At 37.2% G+C, this 18268-nt stretch overlaps 1 protein-coding gene across 28 annotated transcripts in view; it reads left to right on the top strand.

Annotated features, from left to right (window-relative positions):
* Slmap (sarcolemma associated protein) overlaps positions 1 to 18268 on the top strand; it is a 128371-nt gene that overhangs the window by 74502 nt on the left and 35601 nt on the right. For 12 of the 28 annotated variants that reach the window (XM_052733832.1, XM_052733831.1, XM_052733849.1 and 9 more), the window contains 2 exons: positions 4930 to 4992; positions 16733 to 16792. The exons of 3 other annotated variants lie outside the window; for them this stretch is intronic. In XM_052733832.1, the coding sequence (XP_052589792.1) occupies positions 4930 to 4992; positions 16733 to 16792 (123 nt within the window). The remainder of the gene's footprint in view (positions 1 to 4929; positions 4993 to 16732; positions 16793 to 18268) is intronic. 13 more of the 28 variants (XM_052733839.1, XM_052733838.1, XM_052733855.1 and 10 more) reach the window with 2 other exon arrangements.

Here is an 18268-nt window from a genome sequence, read left to right on the forward strand (position 1 = left end):
AACTGTTTTCCACATATCAGGGTATATCTATCATTCATGGCAAGGGGTCAAAGTTAAGTAGTTTCTTTTGATTTGTTTTAACTAAAAAATGGGTGAGCTGGAGAGGTAACTTCAAGAGTTTTCTTAGTTTATGCCTTGGATTCAATTCCAGCATTACAAAAAGGAAAAAAAAATTCTTATAGTAACTGCCAAAGCAGGTCCAGATAATTGTGTATGTGTGAGCTATATGGTCTTGGTGTAATATTGCATATATTAAGCATTTTAGGATTCTAGAGAAAAAATTATCCATTGCTATTTGACTACTCTATGTGTTTTATAAAATGCCTTAAGTTTTTCAGATTTGAATTTCTGAGTTTCAATTTGAGAAATTTTAAAGGTGTAGTTTATATTCATTCATTTTACCAAAACTTTATTGCTATTCATTAAAAGTATTTAGCAAATTTTTGTTAAATGAATTAATCTTTGGAAGTACTCATTTTCCTTAAATGATTTTATGTTTTCCATGATTATTTTGCTTGTCTTTTCCTTTCTGATTGTATACTTTTTAATTAAATCTGTTATTTCCTTGAATAAGTGTCAAGTGTTGCATTAATGCAAACTGAGAACTTTTATTGTTTTCAATTAATAATCTTTATATATATACAAAACCATATTTTAACTAGAGTTGTCAAATTACTATGTAAAAGTTTGCCAGAAAATTTAGACTAGTAGACTGCTTTCCTATTAGCGAATAGTCATAGATTCCTTAATTTAATATTAAAATAAATTTTGTATATTGTTCTGGGAAACTCCTTGCTATAGTTATTCCATTGTTAAAGCATTTGGGTCTTTGTTGACAATAAATTAAGTAGCTTGAGAATGACTAGTAGGGCATTTTGACAGTAAGTTTTTACGTATACACAAATCTCATTATGCCACACTTTGTTGTGGAATGGACTTTGTAGTAAGATAATTTACCTTTTCAAACATCACCAAAGTTCTTAGCCATAGGATTTTTAAGTTAGCATCACGCTTTAAGTAGTAGAGAAAATACTAAGTATAGGTGCAAGAGGAAATGTCAGCAGTGTCTAGAGATGTTATAGTTCATACTGCTTCCAGTGAACTCTTTTTTGAAATGACTTAACTTTTTTACAAGCACAGATTTTATAGCATAAGTTTTTGTTTCATTTTTAAATAAGGATTATTTAAATATATATTAAAATAGAGAATAGTGTTGTCTAGAAGCAATATGAGAACAAATGTAAAGTTTAAAATTTTCTGGTAACTACAGTAAAGTTTAAAAAGAAGCAAGTAAAAACACATTTTAATACTAAATTTTATTTAACCAACAATATAAAAAATGTTATGTAAACATTTAACCAGTATTTTAAGATTTTTTTTTTTTTTTTTTTTTTTTGGTTTTTCGAGACAGGGTTTCTCTGTGTAGCTTTGCGCCTTTCCTGGAACTCGCTTTGGAGACCAGGCTGGCCTCGAACTCACAGAGATCCGCCTGGCTCTGCCTCCCGAGTGCTGGGATTAAAGGCGTGCGCCACCACCACCCGGCTCGTATTTTAAGATTATTAATGAAGCAGTTCACATTAATTTTCCTTAGGTATTTGAAATCATGTATTTATTTTATGCTTACCACATATCTCTGTTAGAATGAGTCACATTTGAATGCCTTGGTGGCATGTTCAATTAATGGCTACAGTAGCATAACTACAACATGGGTATATAGAAAACTGTAATCCATAGAAAACTCATTTATATAAAAAATTCATTATAAAAAGAATGGTTCTTTATGTTTCTGTGTTTGTCTTTTTTTCATTTTTTTAACTTTAACCAATATCATAGAGACTAGTTTTCCTTCCAATAAACATCTGATTTCTTTTGGATTACCAGTGATAATATGTTCTGTATTTGTGTCAACTTAATTTCTAAGGGCCTGAATTCAAGTAATAGACTATTAAGTGTAATGCTTGAAATGCTTTATATAGACTGTGACATTGTTATCTTACGCATGTAAAAGGTGCTTTTGTAGATATGGCACATATGTATTTATCTTTTTACTTTAATAACAGATGTTATCTAAGCCAGTATACTTAATATTTTCAGGGTTGGATTCAGATATTAAAAATATAGTACATAGGGCACTGGAGAGATGGCTCAGTGATTAAGAGCACTTACTGCTTTGCCATAGGATCCAGGTTTGATTCCTAGAACCCACGTGGCAGCTCACAACCACCTCTAACTCCAGCTCCAGGGGGTCCAACATCCTTTTATGACCTTTTGGGTTCTTCTATGTAAAACTAGAATAGATAAAGGGTGATCTTTGAGTAACAGTGAGTGTTGTGGTTACTATTCTGTTGCTCTGTAGAAAGATACCAAGACCGTATATGACCAACTATAGTTGAAGAAAACATTTAATTGGGGCTTTACAGTTGCAGAGGATGAGTCTATGTCATCATGGTGGGAAACATGACGCAGGCGGGCAGTAGAGAGCTCACATCTAATCTGCAAGTTCCATGCCAAGAGAGTGTGAGACAGGACTTGGCTTGGGGCTTTTGAAACCCAAAAGCTCACCCCCAGTGACACACCTTCCCAACAAGGCCACACCTCCTAATCTTTCCAAAGCAGTTCCATTAATTGGGGACCAAGCATTCAAATATGTGAGCCTATGGGACCATTCTCATTCAGACCACCTACAGGGATTCCCAGTTTTGAATAAGAGTCACCAGAAATTGATTAATATTGGTCTGAAATTTGGTTTCAGATAGTGTCATAAAGGCCTTTAGGTATGTTCAAGTTTGTTTCCAAGTAAGCTTTTAAACTTTTTGGTAAGCATACATGAAGGTTTCTGATGTTTTTGTGCATATATGCCCTTCCTTATTTGCCTCTTCACTGATTTTTTTTTCCCCCAGTGGTTCCTTTTGCTTTCATATCAAGTAAACGAGTGGGTTTAAGCTAGAGCACACAGAGAGATAGTTGTCTTTTTCCTCCCATTATCCTTTCAGGCTACTTCCTCACCCTACATAATCGCTTCCTACTTTCACAGCACATATGTTAGATATACATTTAAGTCTAGATTTTACATATGAAAGAAACTTGTGTTGTTTGGCCTTCTGAGTCTGGCTTATCTTGTTTAACATGCCGATCATCAGTTCCATCCATTTTCCTGCAGATGTTCTAATTTCATCTTTATGACTGCATAAAACTGTCACATATATGAACTATATTTTCTTTACCTACCCAAACACATTTTCACACTTAACGTGATATTGTGTAGTTTGAGTTTTGAAAGTGTTGTTTTAGTTTAGAGTTTATGTAAACCAACTTTTTACCTTGACATTTTCTAATATACTGGGGGTTTTTGTTAGCTTGTTGACAAATTCTATTTGTTAAAATTACTTCTTTAATTCCAGATTTTTGTTGCAGTTAACTTTTCATTTTTTTTCCATTTGGGGCTGTACTGTACTTTTTATGCATCTCTCTAAAACAAAAGCTATTTATCTTTCTCCCCCTGTTTAGCGTGGGCCCTTTGGGTACTGTGTGACTAGGAAAAGGGAAAAGACAACTTTGAAAGTTTCAGAAGGCAGTTACCAGGAAAGATGTCAGGAGGCACTGTCACGACAGTGAGTTGTGACAGATGTGCATGTGAATATAAGACAAGAGAAAAGTGGGTGGGTTGAGGGAGAAGAGCAGGAGTGGATGGTGAGAGCCGTGCTCAGTCCAGGTTTCAGTGCGTTTAGACCTTCCTGGTAGTGACTGTGTTGGAGCACAGCCTTTTTTTTTGGTTTTTCGAGACAGGGTTTCTCTGTGTAGCTTTGCGCCTTTCCTGGAACTCACTTGGTAGCCCAGGCTGGCCTCGAACTCACAGAGATCCGCCTGGCTCTGCCTCCCGAGTGCTGGGATTAAAGGCGTGCGCCACCACCGCCCGGCCAGGAGCACAGCCTTTTAACACTAAACCTTCGAGAATCTCTTGTGTACTTTTGAAAGACACAGATATGTAACTAAAGAATGTTATCTGGATTTACAAGTTAGCCTTTGATCTTTGAAATAGTGAAGATTGTTGTAAGAAAAGGGACTCCTTAATTACTGTGTTAATTTTTAATTTTCTTCTTTCTACTTTTTACAAAACTGGATTGTTTCTGATGTAAGCAAAACCATTAATGAAGCTCTTGTTCAACTGTGTAAAGCATGAGAATTTGGGGTAGAGATAAATAATGTAATTTTGTAATGGTATATATGGTATAGATTAAGGTACTTAAATGGGAAACTGTGAAAATGAATGTATAAAATATCTATCTCATCAATTCCTTAAAAATAAAAAAAAAATGATTGTATGGTAACCCCCTCCCCAACTTTTTTTTTTAAGTAAGGCTCATATTGTAGTTCAAGTTCTCTTGAAAGTCACTGTGTGGCTCGTGTTGGTCTCAAACTCATGGCAGTCCTCCTGCCTCATCCTCCTGAATGTTGGAATTTCAGGCATATGCTACCATGCCTGGCTGATTTTATACCTTCTTAAAGTTTTTACCTTTTACATCTTAATTAAGACCAACAGCTTTGAAGAGAGACTGTTAGAACATGAAATTATTTCAATAATAAAAACACAAAAATCACTTAAGAGGATTTGCAAACCTATCATGGAGAAAGGTACATATGAAAAGTGGAAAAAGCTTTTTAAAGCAATATATTTGTTTTGTTTGTTTTTTCAGCTCTTTGGATAAAAACTGCACCTTTAAAAGCTAGCCATGCAGAGGAAACTGGTGATTATATAAATTACACCTTTCAGTTATTGAGCTCTCAAGTATGTGTTAGAGTATAGCCAACTTTATTAGTCCTTTTCAATTACCTGTGTTAAAATATTTCATTTTTTTTAACCTTTGCTGTTGTTGTTTATTTCAAGACAGCAACAAACTATGTCCTTAAAGGTCTTTCTTTCTTTATTAGAGCACTTGCTTTCAAAGAGTGGCGGGGACTGCACTTTTATTCATCAATTCATAGAATGCCAGAGTGAGTAAAGAGTATTTTTCTCATTGATTTTAATGAAATCAGGGACTGAGATTAAGAAGTCAGAGGAAAAACAAGGAAATCAATCTATTTGTTGTAGTAGAAGTGTGCAAGTAACTAACTATCTTCAGCATCAGCAAGCCTGTTATTTTTCTCTTTTGAGAAAAGTGTTCTTATTGCAGTTGCCTCCACATATGGAGCAGAACAGATCATATTGGTGGCCCTTACACACACACACACACACACACACACACACACACACACACACACACACGTCTGTGTGCACAGAAACACAAAGGAAGAAATTTCAAGCTTGCTAATTAAAAGTCATTTATCAGGGAATAAAATAGACTGTCTGGGGTGTGAAGTACCTAAAGCTTATCTTTCTAAAGATGTTTATTTTTACGTGTGTGTGTGTTTGTTTTGCTTGTGTGTATGTCTGTGCACCATGTGTATGCAGTGCTTTCAGAGGCCAGAGGAGGGCTTCAGATCCTCGGAAACTAAAATTACAGAGAGTTGTGAGCCACCATGTGGGTGCTGGAAATCAAACCCAGGTCCTTTGCGAGAGCAGCTTTTAACTGCTGACACATCTCTCCTGCTCACAACTAAACTCTCTGGGGGGGGGGTCTTGATGAAGAAATATTGATAATACGGCTTCTTTATTCAAGATTTAGTTCTATCACAGATTGAATTTTGAGATTCCCTTATGTCTTAGATTAAATGAAGCTATTAAAAACTAAATAGTCTTTTGGGAATCTTGGCTCCACTGATGGCCCTCAGTATAGTATGAGCTTTTTATTTTAGGGCATAGGTAGCAATAAGTTGTTTCACATTCTGGTTTGGCTGACCACTGTTCACAAGCCCCCAAAGGCTGTCTTTAGGAATATTTAAGGTAGGCTGGCTCTTGGTGATTTAGACCCCTCCTGAGTTCTAAACAAAATGTAGTGAATCCTTTCTATTTGAAAACCGTATAGCAGCTTAAATCTCTAACAGAAAGTAATGACATTTTCTTGGTGGTGTTAGTAACAAGTAAACGTTTCCATATATACTGGAGTCGGGTTTATATGTATACTCTTTCATGTCAGGGAAATACTCTCAAGCATTTTTCCTTTCCTCTCCTTCTGAAATGAATGGTTTCCTAGTTTTTTATCCATATCTCATTTTGTGGCTGTCCATGCATATGTGTTTGCCCCATTCTTAACTCCAGGACAACTTGAGGTTATAAGGGCCACACCTCGAATTAGAGCATACTCTTTCAGTGGGTCACAGTTATAACTCCCAGGAGATATTTAGAAAAAATGTGTAATTGCATTAAATGCTTTTAGAAGAGCTGCTGTTTTTATTTTCCCTCTCAGTTTTAGATGCTGCAATAAAATAAAATTTAAAGTTATTTAAGGTAGTTTATCTAATAAATGTACCATTTTTCCAAACTCTTAATACTTGTGAACCAAAGACTGGTGTTTTTTTTTTTTTTTTTTTTTTTTTAAACTTTCTGACTACTGCATATCAGTTATAGGAATTGGGACAGTGATTTCTTTGGGGCAAGATGATTCATATCCACTGAAATCAGCAAGAGGACATAAATTTAAACCCAGACCCTAGAAGAAATCTTATACATATATGTGTGTATATATATATGTATATATGTATGTATAATGCTACTTTTACTTTTTTTTTTTTCAGCCTTTAGAATTTGTGTTTTGAGGCCAACAAATGAGAGGATTGTCCAAAGAATGTTTTGCTGAGTTGTAACTTTCAGAAGTCCTTATTTTGTTAGTAACAAATAAAGGTCACAGGCCTTATTCTTACCACTTGCGCATTTAAAAAAGGAAATGAAAACCCTTTTAAAATGTCTAATTTATATTATACATTCAATTTAAAGTAATATAAAGTGTAACTAGTTTAATATTTATTTTAAATGAAGAAAATCTGCTTAGAGATTTTTTTTTATTACATCACACTGATGTGGGAAAATGAGCCACCAGCAAGCATTAAGAAAACGCAAGCTATAGAAGTTACAGCAAATCCCCTCAATGAGAATGTTAACCCATCAAGTGATGTTCGTGCAGACCGTGTGACTGCATGGGAAAATACTGAACCTCTGGTGCACAGAAGGAAAGGCAGAATATAAACTGGTTCTTGTATACAAAGGCAGAGCAAAGATCAGGAAGCAAAACAGAGGGGCTCCTGCACATCTGGATTTTTTTTGTTTGTTTGTTTTTTCGAGACAGGGTTTCTCTGTGTAGCTTTGCACCTTTCCTGGGACTCACTTGGTAGCCCAGGCTGGCCTCGAACTCACAGAGATCCGCCTGGCTCTGCCTCCCGAGTGCTGGGAATAAAGGCGTGCGCCACCAACCGCCCGGCACATCTGGATTTTTAATGCAAATAGTGAAAGGTTCAACTCTGTTCTAGTGTCTGAGAGGGGCTTTGTTAGAACGTGGTTTCTGACTTTTAGGTAGCAATAGTTTTCTTTTGATGATTCCAGATTTTATCTCAAATTTTCCAAATTAATTTGGCTCCTAAATATATGATTACTGGAGCAAGGGTTACCTCTACCCTTGTTTGTTGTTAGAAGGGCCATGTAGACTTTAAGTTTAATGAGTATTACCACAAGCAAGGAGATCCAGCAAACCCCTTGCTCAGGTAAACTTACCAAAAGAGTTTTAGAGTAGTTTGGAATTATGTATTGACAGCCATACACAATCTCTTTTGCTGTTTTTAAATGGCTAGGCATCTTAAGTTGAGTGGTCTCTATCACAAAGTATGTATTCAGTGTGCAGTAGTACGTTAGATTTTTGTTTCCAGTCTTTTGAAAGGCCAGTGTCCATACCTTGTCTTTATTATTTACCAGGCTTATGTAACATAAGTCAGTGTTCTAAAAACTAAAACAGCACATGATTTGCTTCTATTGGATTCTTCATCTATATTAATTTGTTGGGAAATATTCAAACTTACCTGCATGAACCTGTAAGAGAGCAGCTTGATTTTGTAGAAATTAACTGAGCAGGAACACATTTCAATGTTTTCCTTGTATGGAAAGTCAGAGTATATTTAAAAAAAATTCTTTTAGAGAGTAGCTCTTAATCCTTGGGAAAGAAGGTGGGCTTTAGATAGGTTTAAGTATAACCCTATGCATAATTCCCAATCTGTAAATATTCTGTATAAAATTACATAAAGTCTGAAATTATCAGATAACTTCATTAAAACTTGTTAAAAAACTTTTAGCAAGAACTTATCTTCAGGAATGGAGGGTTTTGGAAGGACTGAGTTCCTTCCGTCTTCTGTAAACTTTAGTTACTTCAGTATTTGAGGTTTACTTTATAAACCTAATAGATGCATTGACACTTGCTGTGTTTTGCCAAAGTTGCTGTCTGGGCTGACATATTACCTGTGTGTGTTATTTGGTTCCATGAACTCTGTCATTTGACTAACTTAACTTGAATGTTGCGTGAAAAGATGAAGGGGAAACTCTTAAGGACACGAGGACATGGAGACCTAAGACCTTTCCTGGAGCACAGGGAAAGACAGTGTTCTCTGGACAGATGCCTGCCTCTTTGATGTCTCTGGCTGCTCTGTGTCCTCACAAGGGGAGAGATTTTGCTGCTGGATGCCAGAAAACTTTGCTCTCAGAGAGTCTGCTTTGTAGAGACAAACTGTCTATTTTCCTAGACTCATCTCCTTGATTGTATTACCAAGTGCCCTGAAGTGAAATTCATGCCTTTATATTCTTAAATCCATGTTTGTTTTCATTATCTTCAGGTGTTTTTTATTTTACTGTTTGCAAAAAAAATTTTCTCAGGCCCCATCCTCATTTTGAAATTATAGTCAGTTTCTGCAGGCTTCTTCCATTACCTTCTTCTGGGTAGGGCTTCACTCTCATTGAAACTGAGGCCTTATTTAGAGGAATCCAGTGAATCCGGGTTGCTGGGTAACTCAGTATTTACTGTGCATCACTCTATGAGGTCAGCCTCAGAACAGGCTCAGGGTTATTCGAGTACATACTCTACTTGAAACAGATTTTTAAACTTGGTGTTTAAAAAATTTTTATTTGTCTAAACCTGATCAGTTTATTTACGATAAAGAACAAGTAATTGTGGGTCTGTACTCAAAGTAGTTTATATCCCCATCATAGAAAAATGCTGCTTTGTTCAGAGTTTGGTGTTGCTAATATTTGATCTCTTTGTTCTTAGTTCGTCTGGTTTAGGATACATTGAAGGTTGTTGGCAGCTCTTTTAACACTTGAACTGCTGGAAGAGAACAATCGTAAATTCATTCCAATGCTATCTTTGCAGAAACACTCCTTCTGTTCTTGAACTTGGTCTGTTTTTTACCAAGTTGTTACCCTGTCTTTGAGTTTTGAATACTTTTCTCTCTTGCTTGTTCCTGTTGGTTATGCCGCCGAGCTGCCCCTTGTGGCTGGTCACCGCCCGCGGAGTTGTGTGCTGATTAAAAGAATCATAGCCATGGTTACCTTTTTAGAGCTTTATGGGGAGGGGGAGAGACAGAAAAAGACAGAGAGAGAGAGAGAGAGAGAGAGAGAGAGAGAGAGAGAGAGAGAGAGAGAGAGACCGACGGGGGGGGGGGGAAGGAGCACAAAGGAGAGGGGACAGAGAGAACCCACAGAGGGCCCACCCCCTTTTTAGGCTGGGAAGCCGGCAAAGGCTGATGACATAATTAAGGACGTAAATAAGGACCAAAACCTTACAGTTCCTCCTTCCTCTTGTTTTAAAACAGCTTCCAGAATGTCTTCTATAGCAAGAATTGCTTTAACTAATTTTACTTCACCAGAAATGAATACCAGTGTAGATATCTGAATTATTAAAATGTAAATGTGAAGCCCCTTCTATGAAGTTCTGAAGTTGCGTTTCTGCTAGTGAGTTGCCATTCTCTGGGGAAGATTAGTTGCTAGCTTGATGTTGAATACTAATTATAATTTAATTATATCTTAATTATAATGAGTTTATTTTTGGTATTTGCTTTTTAAAAAACAACTTTTTGAGTGACTTTGGCTCATTTCCGTTTATAATGTTATAAGAGGAATCTTGATGTGATTTTTCACTGATAGTGTGATTCCTGGCAAAAATAACCGCCTTTAGCCTTAATTCCTTCATTTACAAAATGAGGTGGTAGTACCTACCTCATGAGATTATTCTGAAACTTAGTTGAGACTATATTTTCAGGTGCTCTCTAATCTTGGCACGTAGAAGTGCTTGTGACCTAGGAGGGAGGAGACACACATATGTTTGGAACTGTGGAGAGAATCAGCAGAGGCTTTTCCCACAGTAGCCTGTTTCCTCCTTCTCTATCCCAGGCATGTAACTTGGTGAGCCAGCTGAGCTAGCTTTGTTTTTCATGTTGCTGTAATATCTTCTCCGAATCTAGAGTTACTTTTTAATGACTAGGACGCATGCATTACAGACTTCTGATGGCCGGAATGTTTGCTCTCCTGGCCCCTTCCGCCTCCCTTTGACTACCCACTTTGTTCTTCATTTTGTACCACACAGTAATGGGGTACATAATTTGTTCCTGTGAACCAAGAAGAAGTTTAGTTCTCCTCTGTTAGCTTTGGGCAGATTCAGTGGCTCTTGTAATTTTATTATCTGATACTTTCTGGTTAAACTCAGTGCTTAGTTGATGGTTCCCCATGTAGTTAAAATTATGTTGTCAGTTCTGCCCCCCCAGAATAAGCTCCTTGTAGAAGTGTCCAAGGAAATATGTTAGATTAAAACTCAAGGATGTTCACAGGAGCAATGTTTATAATAGTTCAAAACTGGAAACAACCCAAAGACTTTCATTGTAAGTGAGCTGTTGGGTAAACGAAGGCTAACTTGTAAGAATACACACTATAGCATTCACGTTTTCTTAGTCAGATATGTCTGGGCAGTGTGTCTAAAGCAATGTGAGCGAGTGCACAGGGAGATAGATAGCTCTGTTGGTAAAGTGCATGGTGCACAAGCATAAAGACCAGAAGGATCTCTAGCAGCAGAGGGAAAAGTGGGGCACGTTGGCCCACCCCTGTAATCCCAGAAATGGGGAGGCAAGGACAGGAAGATTCTTGGGATGTGCTGGCCAGCTGGTCTAGCTAAATGGTAAGCACCAGCTTCAGTGAGAAATCATCTCTCAAAAAACAATGTGGAGAGCAACTGAGGAAGGCACCCAGTATAAATCTGTGGCTTTCATATGCGTGTGCACACTTGTGCATGTATACTCGCACATGAGCGCACGCGCGCGCGCAGCGCGCGCGCACACACACACACACACACACACACACATATATCAAGAAAGGGAGGAAACAAATAAATGTGCAAGAGTAAGTATTATAAAAGTCAGATGGTCCTACTTTTGTATGAGAGAGAAGGAAAGGAGAATATGGAGGGCTTTAGAGGTTGGTAGGAAGGTTCTGTTTCATAGAAATTCATTTTATAAGCACCCATACCTTTTTAATAATGCTCTTGAGTGTATGTTTTTTCACAATAAATACATATGGCTTAAATGTGAAAATATCCAGCTGTGGTGGCACATGCCTGTCATTGTGGCACTGAGAAGGCTGAGATAAGAGGCTGCTTGTGCTAACAGCATGGCCTCCATAATGAGAAGAGGAGGAACAAGAGTAAGAGTGATAACCCCTCTCTCACACCAACCATGGATGCTTTATAAAAAAAAAAAAAAAGCCCTCTACGCTGTCTCTTTCAGTTGTGGCAAGTCAGATAGCTGCTTCAAGATGGGAGGTTATGTTATATGGAAGTTCTTTCTTTGAATCTCTGATGATGGGTGGGGAGGTAGATAGGGCCAGAAGCAGAGATCTGGTTCGTCTCTTTGGATTAAATGTATTATAGTAGAGTTTTGTGTTGTTGGAGGTTTTTTTGTCTTATTTTGTTTTTCACTTTCTCAAAATGAAAGAGAGTTTTGAGTAATAAATTATAATCTTTTGATAGGTTTCTTATTCTATTTATTTATTTATTTGTTTGTTTGTTTGTTTTCCAGGACAGGGTTTTTCTATGTAGCCCTGGCTATCTTGAAACTTGATCTGTAGACCAGGTTGGCCTTGAATTTACAGAGATCTGCCTGCCTCTGCCTCCCTAGTGCTGGGACTAAAGGCGTGCGCCACCACTGCTTGGCTGTGTTTTTTATCTTTAAAACAATCAGTACAGTTAGGAAAAATCAGAAGGGTTATATTCCTATAATTAGGCAGCTATAAAATCTGTCAGATTTGTGTTAAGATGCCTCCCCACTTTCATTAAACCGATTTCCTTGTTTACCATGTCTTTGTTATCCTGGTGCATAGCAATAGTTGAAGGAATCGTTATATTCCCGCCAGTAGTTTATAGTGAATTGAGGAAGGTAGAGATAATGGGCAGCTTCAGCATCCTGTCAAAGAGATTTAAATAAAGAACACTGTAAGGAGAGGAAGGACACCAACATCATTTAGAAGAAAGGGAGAGAATAGAAATTCAGCTTTAGCCATGGTGAGATTAAGTCTTTGTGGGATTCTGGGTGAAGATATCTAGAAAGTAGAGAATAGAGTTCTGGAAACTAAGAGAACATGTGACTTGCCACCAGCATTTAGTTAGTTCAATTGCAGGTAATAAAGGCTATGAAACAATGAGTTTTATTGACATTCACAAAAATCTTGGAGACTAAATACACATATTTAAATTATAGCCCGATGGATAAAAGGGTAAGGAAAGGCTGAGAAGGGAGTGGGCAGGCATATGGGAATGCATGGGTGGTGTCCAGAAGTAAAAGTAGTTTTTAAAAGGCAGTTGTAAATGTTTGATTAAATACAATGAGTGAATCCATTTATAACAAAAGACTTAAAAAGTCACAGCAACAAAGAGAATGGAAGAAGACTACAGCAAGACATAGATGTTAACCAAATATTCAAACAGTCCAAAAAGAACTCATGTGCAAGAGATTGGGATTCTGCTCTGTTTGCTACTGTTCAGGGAGTAGGGAAGTTACACCCACAGCTCCGACACCAGAGACACTAGGGTCCATACAGGTACCATACTCATGCGTCTCCTGAACTGCTCTGTGTCCTGTTCATACTTCTACAACTCTGCCAGGGTTGAATAGAAGAGAAACAGGAAAATGTGACCAGGGAAGAAACGGAAAATATATAAAGCAGAAGAAAGCTTTTTTAAAATGTAATTATTTTTTCAGAAAGTTAGATATTTCTTAAGTAAAACAAGGAAAAGATGATATTGTCACTTAAAAGGTACAGTGCAAGTAAAATATTTGAAGAGTGTGATAAATCAGTAGAAGAATTTTTAAATCAGTAAAAGGGTTTTAAAAAGTAAATATTCTAGAAAATGATAAAAATTTTTTAAGTAAAATTTTTATTTTTTAAGTAAAAATTTTAAAGTAAGAAATTATTCTGAAGATGTTACATGTGCATAATAAATTCAGGTATGAGACAAGAGGAAACTGGGATGTAGGGAAGGGGAGAGGGGAGGGGGTATGAATATACTTACCAATAAACAGAATAAGATAATTCCCCCACGGAAAGGTCTAATCCAGACCCCAAGGCACATACTGTATTGTTCATTTATATGAAACATCCAGGGTAAATAAATCAAGTGATGGAAAACAGATCTGAACCTGCCAGGGCCTGGAGAGGTACATGGGGGAATAAATGCTTAATGGCTTCTTTTTGGGTGATTAGATGTTTTAGATTTATGAATGTACTAAATATTATTAAATTCCTTTAAAATGGATAGTCTGTGTGAATTTTAGTTGAGAGAGAGCAAAAAATAGTGCTGTGGGACATAAGGCCAGTGGTATAGTACCCTGGGTTCTCTCTATAAGTAAAGGGGCTAGAGTAGGGTAGGGGAATTTAAGAACTTCAAGGATAAAGAGAAGATTCATAGTAAGCAAAATTATAATATGGCAGTATATAAACCCTGAAATTCTTTTTTTTTATTGTTTTTCCCTCTCTACTTTCTAAACTCTTGTATTCTTTTATTTATTTATTTAAAAAATTTTATTTTTATTTTGTGTGTATGATTATTTTGCCTACATGTATGTATTTGTACTATATGCATGCCTGGTGCCCATGGAGACCAGAAGAGAGTATCAGATCCTCTGGGACTGGAGTTACAGATGGGCATGCCACCATGTTGATAATGGGAATGGAACTAGCTCCTCTGCAAGAACACTTTCTCTTAATCACTGAGCAATCTCTGGATTCATAATGGCTAATCTGTCAAGCATTTATTTCTTGTTTATACTGCTTGTCTGTTGTGATGAGAACACTTTGTGCCACATCATTACTCAAGGTTTATGAAGGTTAATAGTCTTAGCCATGATGTTGCCATCTCAAAAGATGATTCTAGAGTTCCTGTAATGTGGGGAGGGTGGGAGTGAGAAGTAGGAAACTCCCATCGTCTCTTAAATGCTTTGGCCTGGGTAGTCTAGGTCTTATAAACCTTTCTCAATGCCACAGAATTGAGGTGTGTCACCTCCAGGTACCGAGAAAGGACAGGCAGATCCGGTATTGTAAGCACTAGAAATCCTTACGACTCATGAAGGACAGGACTCAGATCATCACTGGACTCCAAGTGGAAGCTAGGAAACAGCAGAGCAGTGAGCTTTTAAAACCCAGAAGGGACAGTATTCCGTGAGGCCTACTTAAACTGTCAGAGAGCTATCAGAGTATTGGTAGGAATCATTTATGGTGTCCGTTCCTTTTCATGACATTATCAGAAGTTATGTTACAGTAATAAAAAGAATAAAACAAAGATTTAGAACCCAGGGTCAGGGGCACAGTGCAGGATACAGTTGAGACTAAGGCAGTAAAAGAAAAGGTTGAGGAAAGCCAGTGGGGGTGAGGTGCAGTAAACACAAGCACTTGGGAGGTTGAGGCCGGAGGATCTGAAAGTGGAGACCAGCCTGGGTTACATAGTGAGGCCCTACCTTTTAGCTAACTAGCTAACAGACAAACAACTGGGGAGGGAGGGGTGGAAACGTCATAATATCAGGAATTTTGTTTCAGTGAGAACCTAGACTGAAAAAAAAATAAGTTAGCTTAAAAAGTGTTTAAACTCCTAATATACTGAATGTTGTTTAAGGAAAGAAATACAGCATATTATATAACTCACATGTAAATAGTCAATAAAATACAAATAGATTGATAACATGTATTCCTCTGAAGATAATAGTAAAATTAAGATGGTCATGTGTAAGAGATTTTTGATTAATGTCTACAATGAAAATTTTTTTCCTAGAATATATTATTTAAAAATACAAATGTAGCCGGGCGGTGGTGGCGCACGCCTTTAATCCCAGCACTCGGGAGGCAGAGCCAGGCGGATCTCTGTGAGTTCGAGGCCAGCCTGGTCTCCAAAGCGAGTTCCAGGAAAGGCGCAAAGCTACACAGAGAAACCCTGTCTCGAAAAACCAAAAAAAAAAAAAAAATACAAATGTAATAGACAGGCCTGGTGATGCCTGCCTGTTAATACTATTTATCACATTCAAGGTGGGCCAGAAAGACTTTGAGTTCCAGGCTATCCTGGACTCTGTAGTGACATACTGCCTCAGAAAAACCTAAGTAAATAAATAAATAAATAACTACAAGAAATGTAAATGTAAATAATGGGGAAATGGTTAAAAGTTAGTGCTTGTAGGAAGCGCATTTTGGGAGTGGAGTAGAGTAAGACAGGGGACAGACAGGACAGGTTAGGCCTCACATCTTGTAGGACTAGTGGCTTTTCAAATTGTCTAAGTGTGAAGTGGATACGGTGGCATAGGTCTATATTCCTGACTATCTGGGAGGGTAAAGGAGGAGAATCACAAGTTCAAGGCCAGTATAGGCAACAGCAACTTATGTCTCAAAATAAAATGTAAAAAGAGGCCTGGGAATATTGCTCAGTGGTTAAGTATGTGCCTGTCTTGTACAAGACTCTACCTTCAGTCCCTACTACCCTTCCCCCTAAGAACCTATCTTTGTTTTTAAGAAAGGCAGATAAACAACCTGTAAGAAATGAAAAGGAGCTGTGTGGCCTTGGGAAACCTAGAGGTTGTGGTGGTGTTGGTGTGATTTCAGTCATTGATTAGTGGGTGCAGACTAAATTGCAGTTGAAGGGTCAGAGAACAGAAAAATGGTTTCTCATAGTGTAGAGGAATTGATTGAAGAACACCAGCTGGTATACAGGAGTAGAGAATGAAATATGCAGAATAGATACATCATATGCCTCGGTGAAGTGCAGAATATGAAAAGATGACTTTAAGTACATTGTAAAGATACATTAAATGCTTACAGAGAGTACTTGATAAAGCACAAAGTTATTTTTTATTTCTTTTTCGATTTTAGAGCTAGCTCTTCTAGAATCATCCATTTTCTTGATGTATAATAGTATATAGACTTTTCTGAATTGTGTCAACAGGAAAGAGTGAACTCTTTAAGTGAACTGCCTTCTCAGACTTGCTTCATTTCAGTTTCATACCGTGGCATAGAAATCACATGTGTTTCTTTTGACTCCTTTATACGAAGGTCTAGACTTTACAATAGAATGGTATCTAATGAAAGCAGAGGCGTGTTCTTTCCCAGTTTTCTGCACTGATTTGATTGTTCTAGCAAGTTCAGTTCTCTAGTTCCCTTTCTAGGTCCAAGCTTTTTGTTGAAGCTTGCTCACAGGGATAATGCTATCACCTTTAAATTTGGTCATGGAATGTGCTGCCCTGCTCCACTCAGGGAATGCGGCTCTGTTTGAGCTTGGGTCGTAACGCTTGTTTTCTTTGGCAGAGAAGCTGATTGTCCAGGGGCATCTAACCAAAGTGGCAGAAGACTCAAGGCTTTCAAAAGGTTTGTTTCCTGTTTCCCTATGGTCTGGCACGCACTTTGGATAATGAAAGTTAGTTTAAATTGTCAAGGTATTTTAGCCAAGAGTTTATTTCTTATAGCATATAAAATGTCACTCTAGCAACAGTATCGGATACTATATAAACTATTTAGATGTCTATTTTAAGATAAAATAGGAAAGTTTCTTTTAATGTAGTCCTTTGTGTGTGGTTAAAGTTAATGCTTGCGGTAGGTTTGCTTTTGACCTTTCTGTCTCATTTCTACAATGTTTTCAGTTTTCATATCAAAAGTTTAGTTAATACAATGCAAACCTTTTATGAGTGAAAAATACTTAAAATTTTATTTTGAAAATTATTGTATCTTTAATGTTCTTTATGATATTCAGTATTTCTCTATTTTGTTATCTCAATTTGATTAAAACAAAAGTGGATGACTTTTGCCAATGTAAAATTGTGTTATATTTGATAATTAACAGTCCAGTAATTCTCCAAAGTAGTTTTTGTTTTCTTTTTTTTTCTTCTTTATTTTTATTACAGTTGTTAAACTTAGAGAAGAAAGTTAAAGTTTACTTCATACTGCTACTTTTAAGCATAGGGAAACTAGTTAAATGAATCAGGCGGGATGTGTTCGTTGTTAAGAGTGGAACGTTCATCAGACTTGGCCAGCTTAAAATTGAAAACTAGCTTCATAATCCTCGTCAGTTAAAACAAAGAACGTCCCGAGTTCTTAATGCTTGATTTTGGTATATTTGGTATTGTCAGACTAACTGGTTTGCTTGCTTTTTAAAGTGTTTTTAAACAGATTGTGTTATTCGGATGTCTGGTAGCTTTCCTTCTGAGTTTTGTGCACAGTAGATGCCATATTAGGAGAAAGAATGCACAGACTATGCAATGCTATTATTGTTCTGGCAAACAGGCATTCGGTTTCAGAATAGGAAACTATTTTTAGTACATATGCACTTCATTTCATCTTATTACAGTGAGATGAGAACAGATTCTAAAATAGCCTTTACTTCACCACCTCCGTGCCTATTCTAATCTGTTGATTGAGTAACTGACACTTCAGACTGGAAGCAGAGCAGAGGGCGAAGGTGACCGGGGCTTCTTTAGGAAAGTGCCCAGCGGCCTTAGTGCTCCCTGCATTCTGGAATAGAATGTATTTGCTTGAACTCAGGTGAAGTTTTAGAAAAAGATGTGTGCAACATTACTGATTTTAAAAAATGATGGATTTAAAATACACATAGATAGTTTTGAAGAGCCTGTTTTGATTCAGCATTTCTACTTTTGGGTCTCTTCTTGGTTTTGTTTTTTGAGAAAGGCTCTCATTGTGCAACTTGGTTTAGCCTTGAGCTTCTGTCTCAGCCTCCCAAGTGCTGAGATTACAAATGGGAATGGCTGCATTTGGCTGGGTTCTTATCTCATGGAACAAACTGGACAAGTGTTCAAGGTGCTTTGTTTCAGTTGGATATTTATTAAATCT

The sequence above is a fragment of the Peromyscus californicus genome, unplaced genomic scaffold (assembly GCF_007827085.1).
Source record: "Peromyscus californicus insignis strain IS unplaced genomic scaffold, ASM782708v3 Scaffold_12__1_contigs__length_115047231, whole genome shotgun sequence".
Classification (NCBI taxonomy): domain Eukaryota; kingdom Metazoa; phylum Chordata; class Mammalia; order Rodentia; family Cricetidae; genus Peromyscus; species Peromyscus californicus.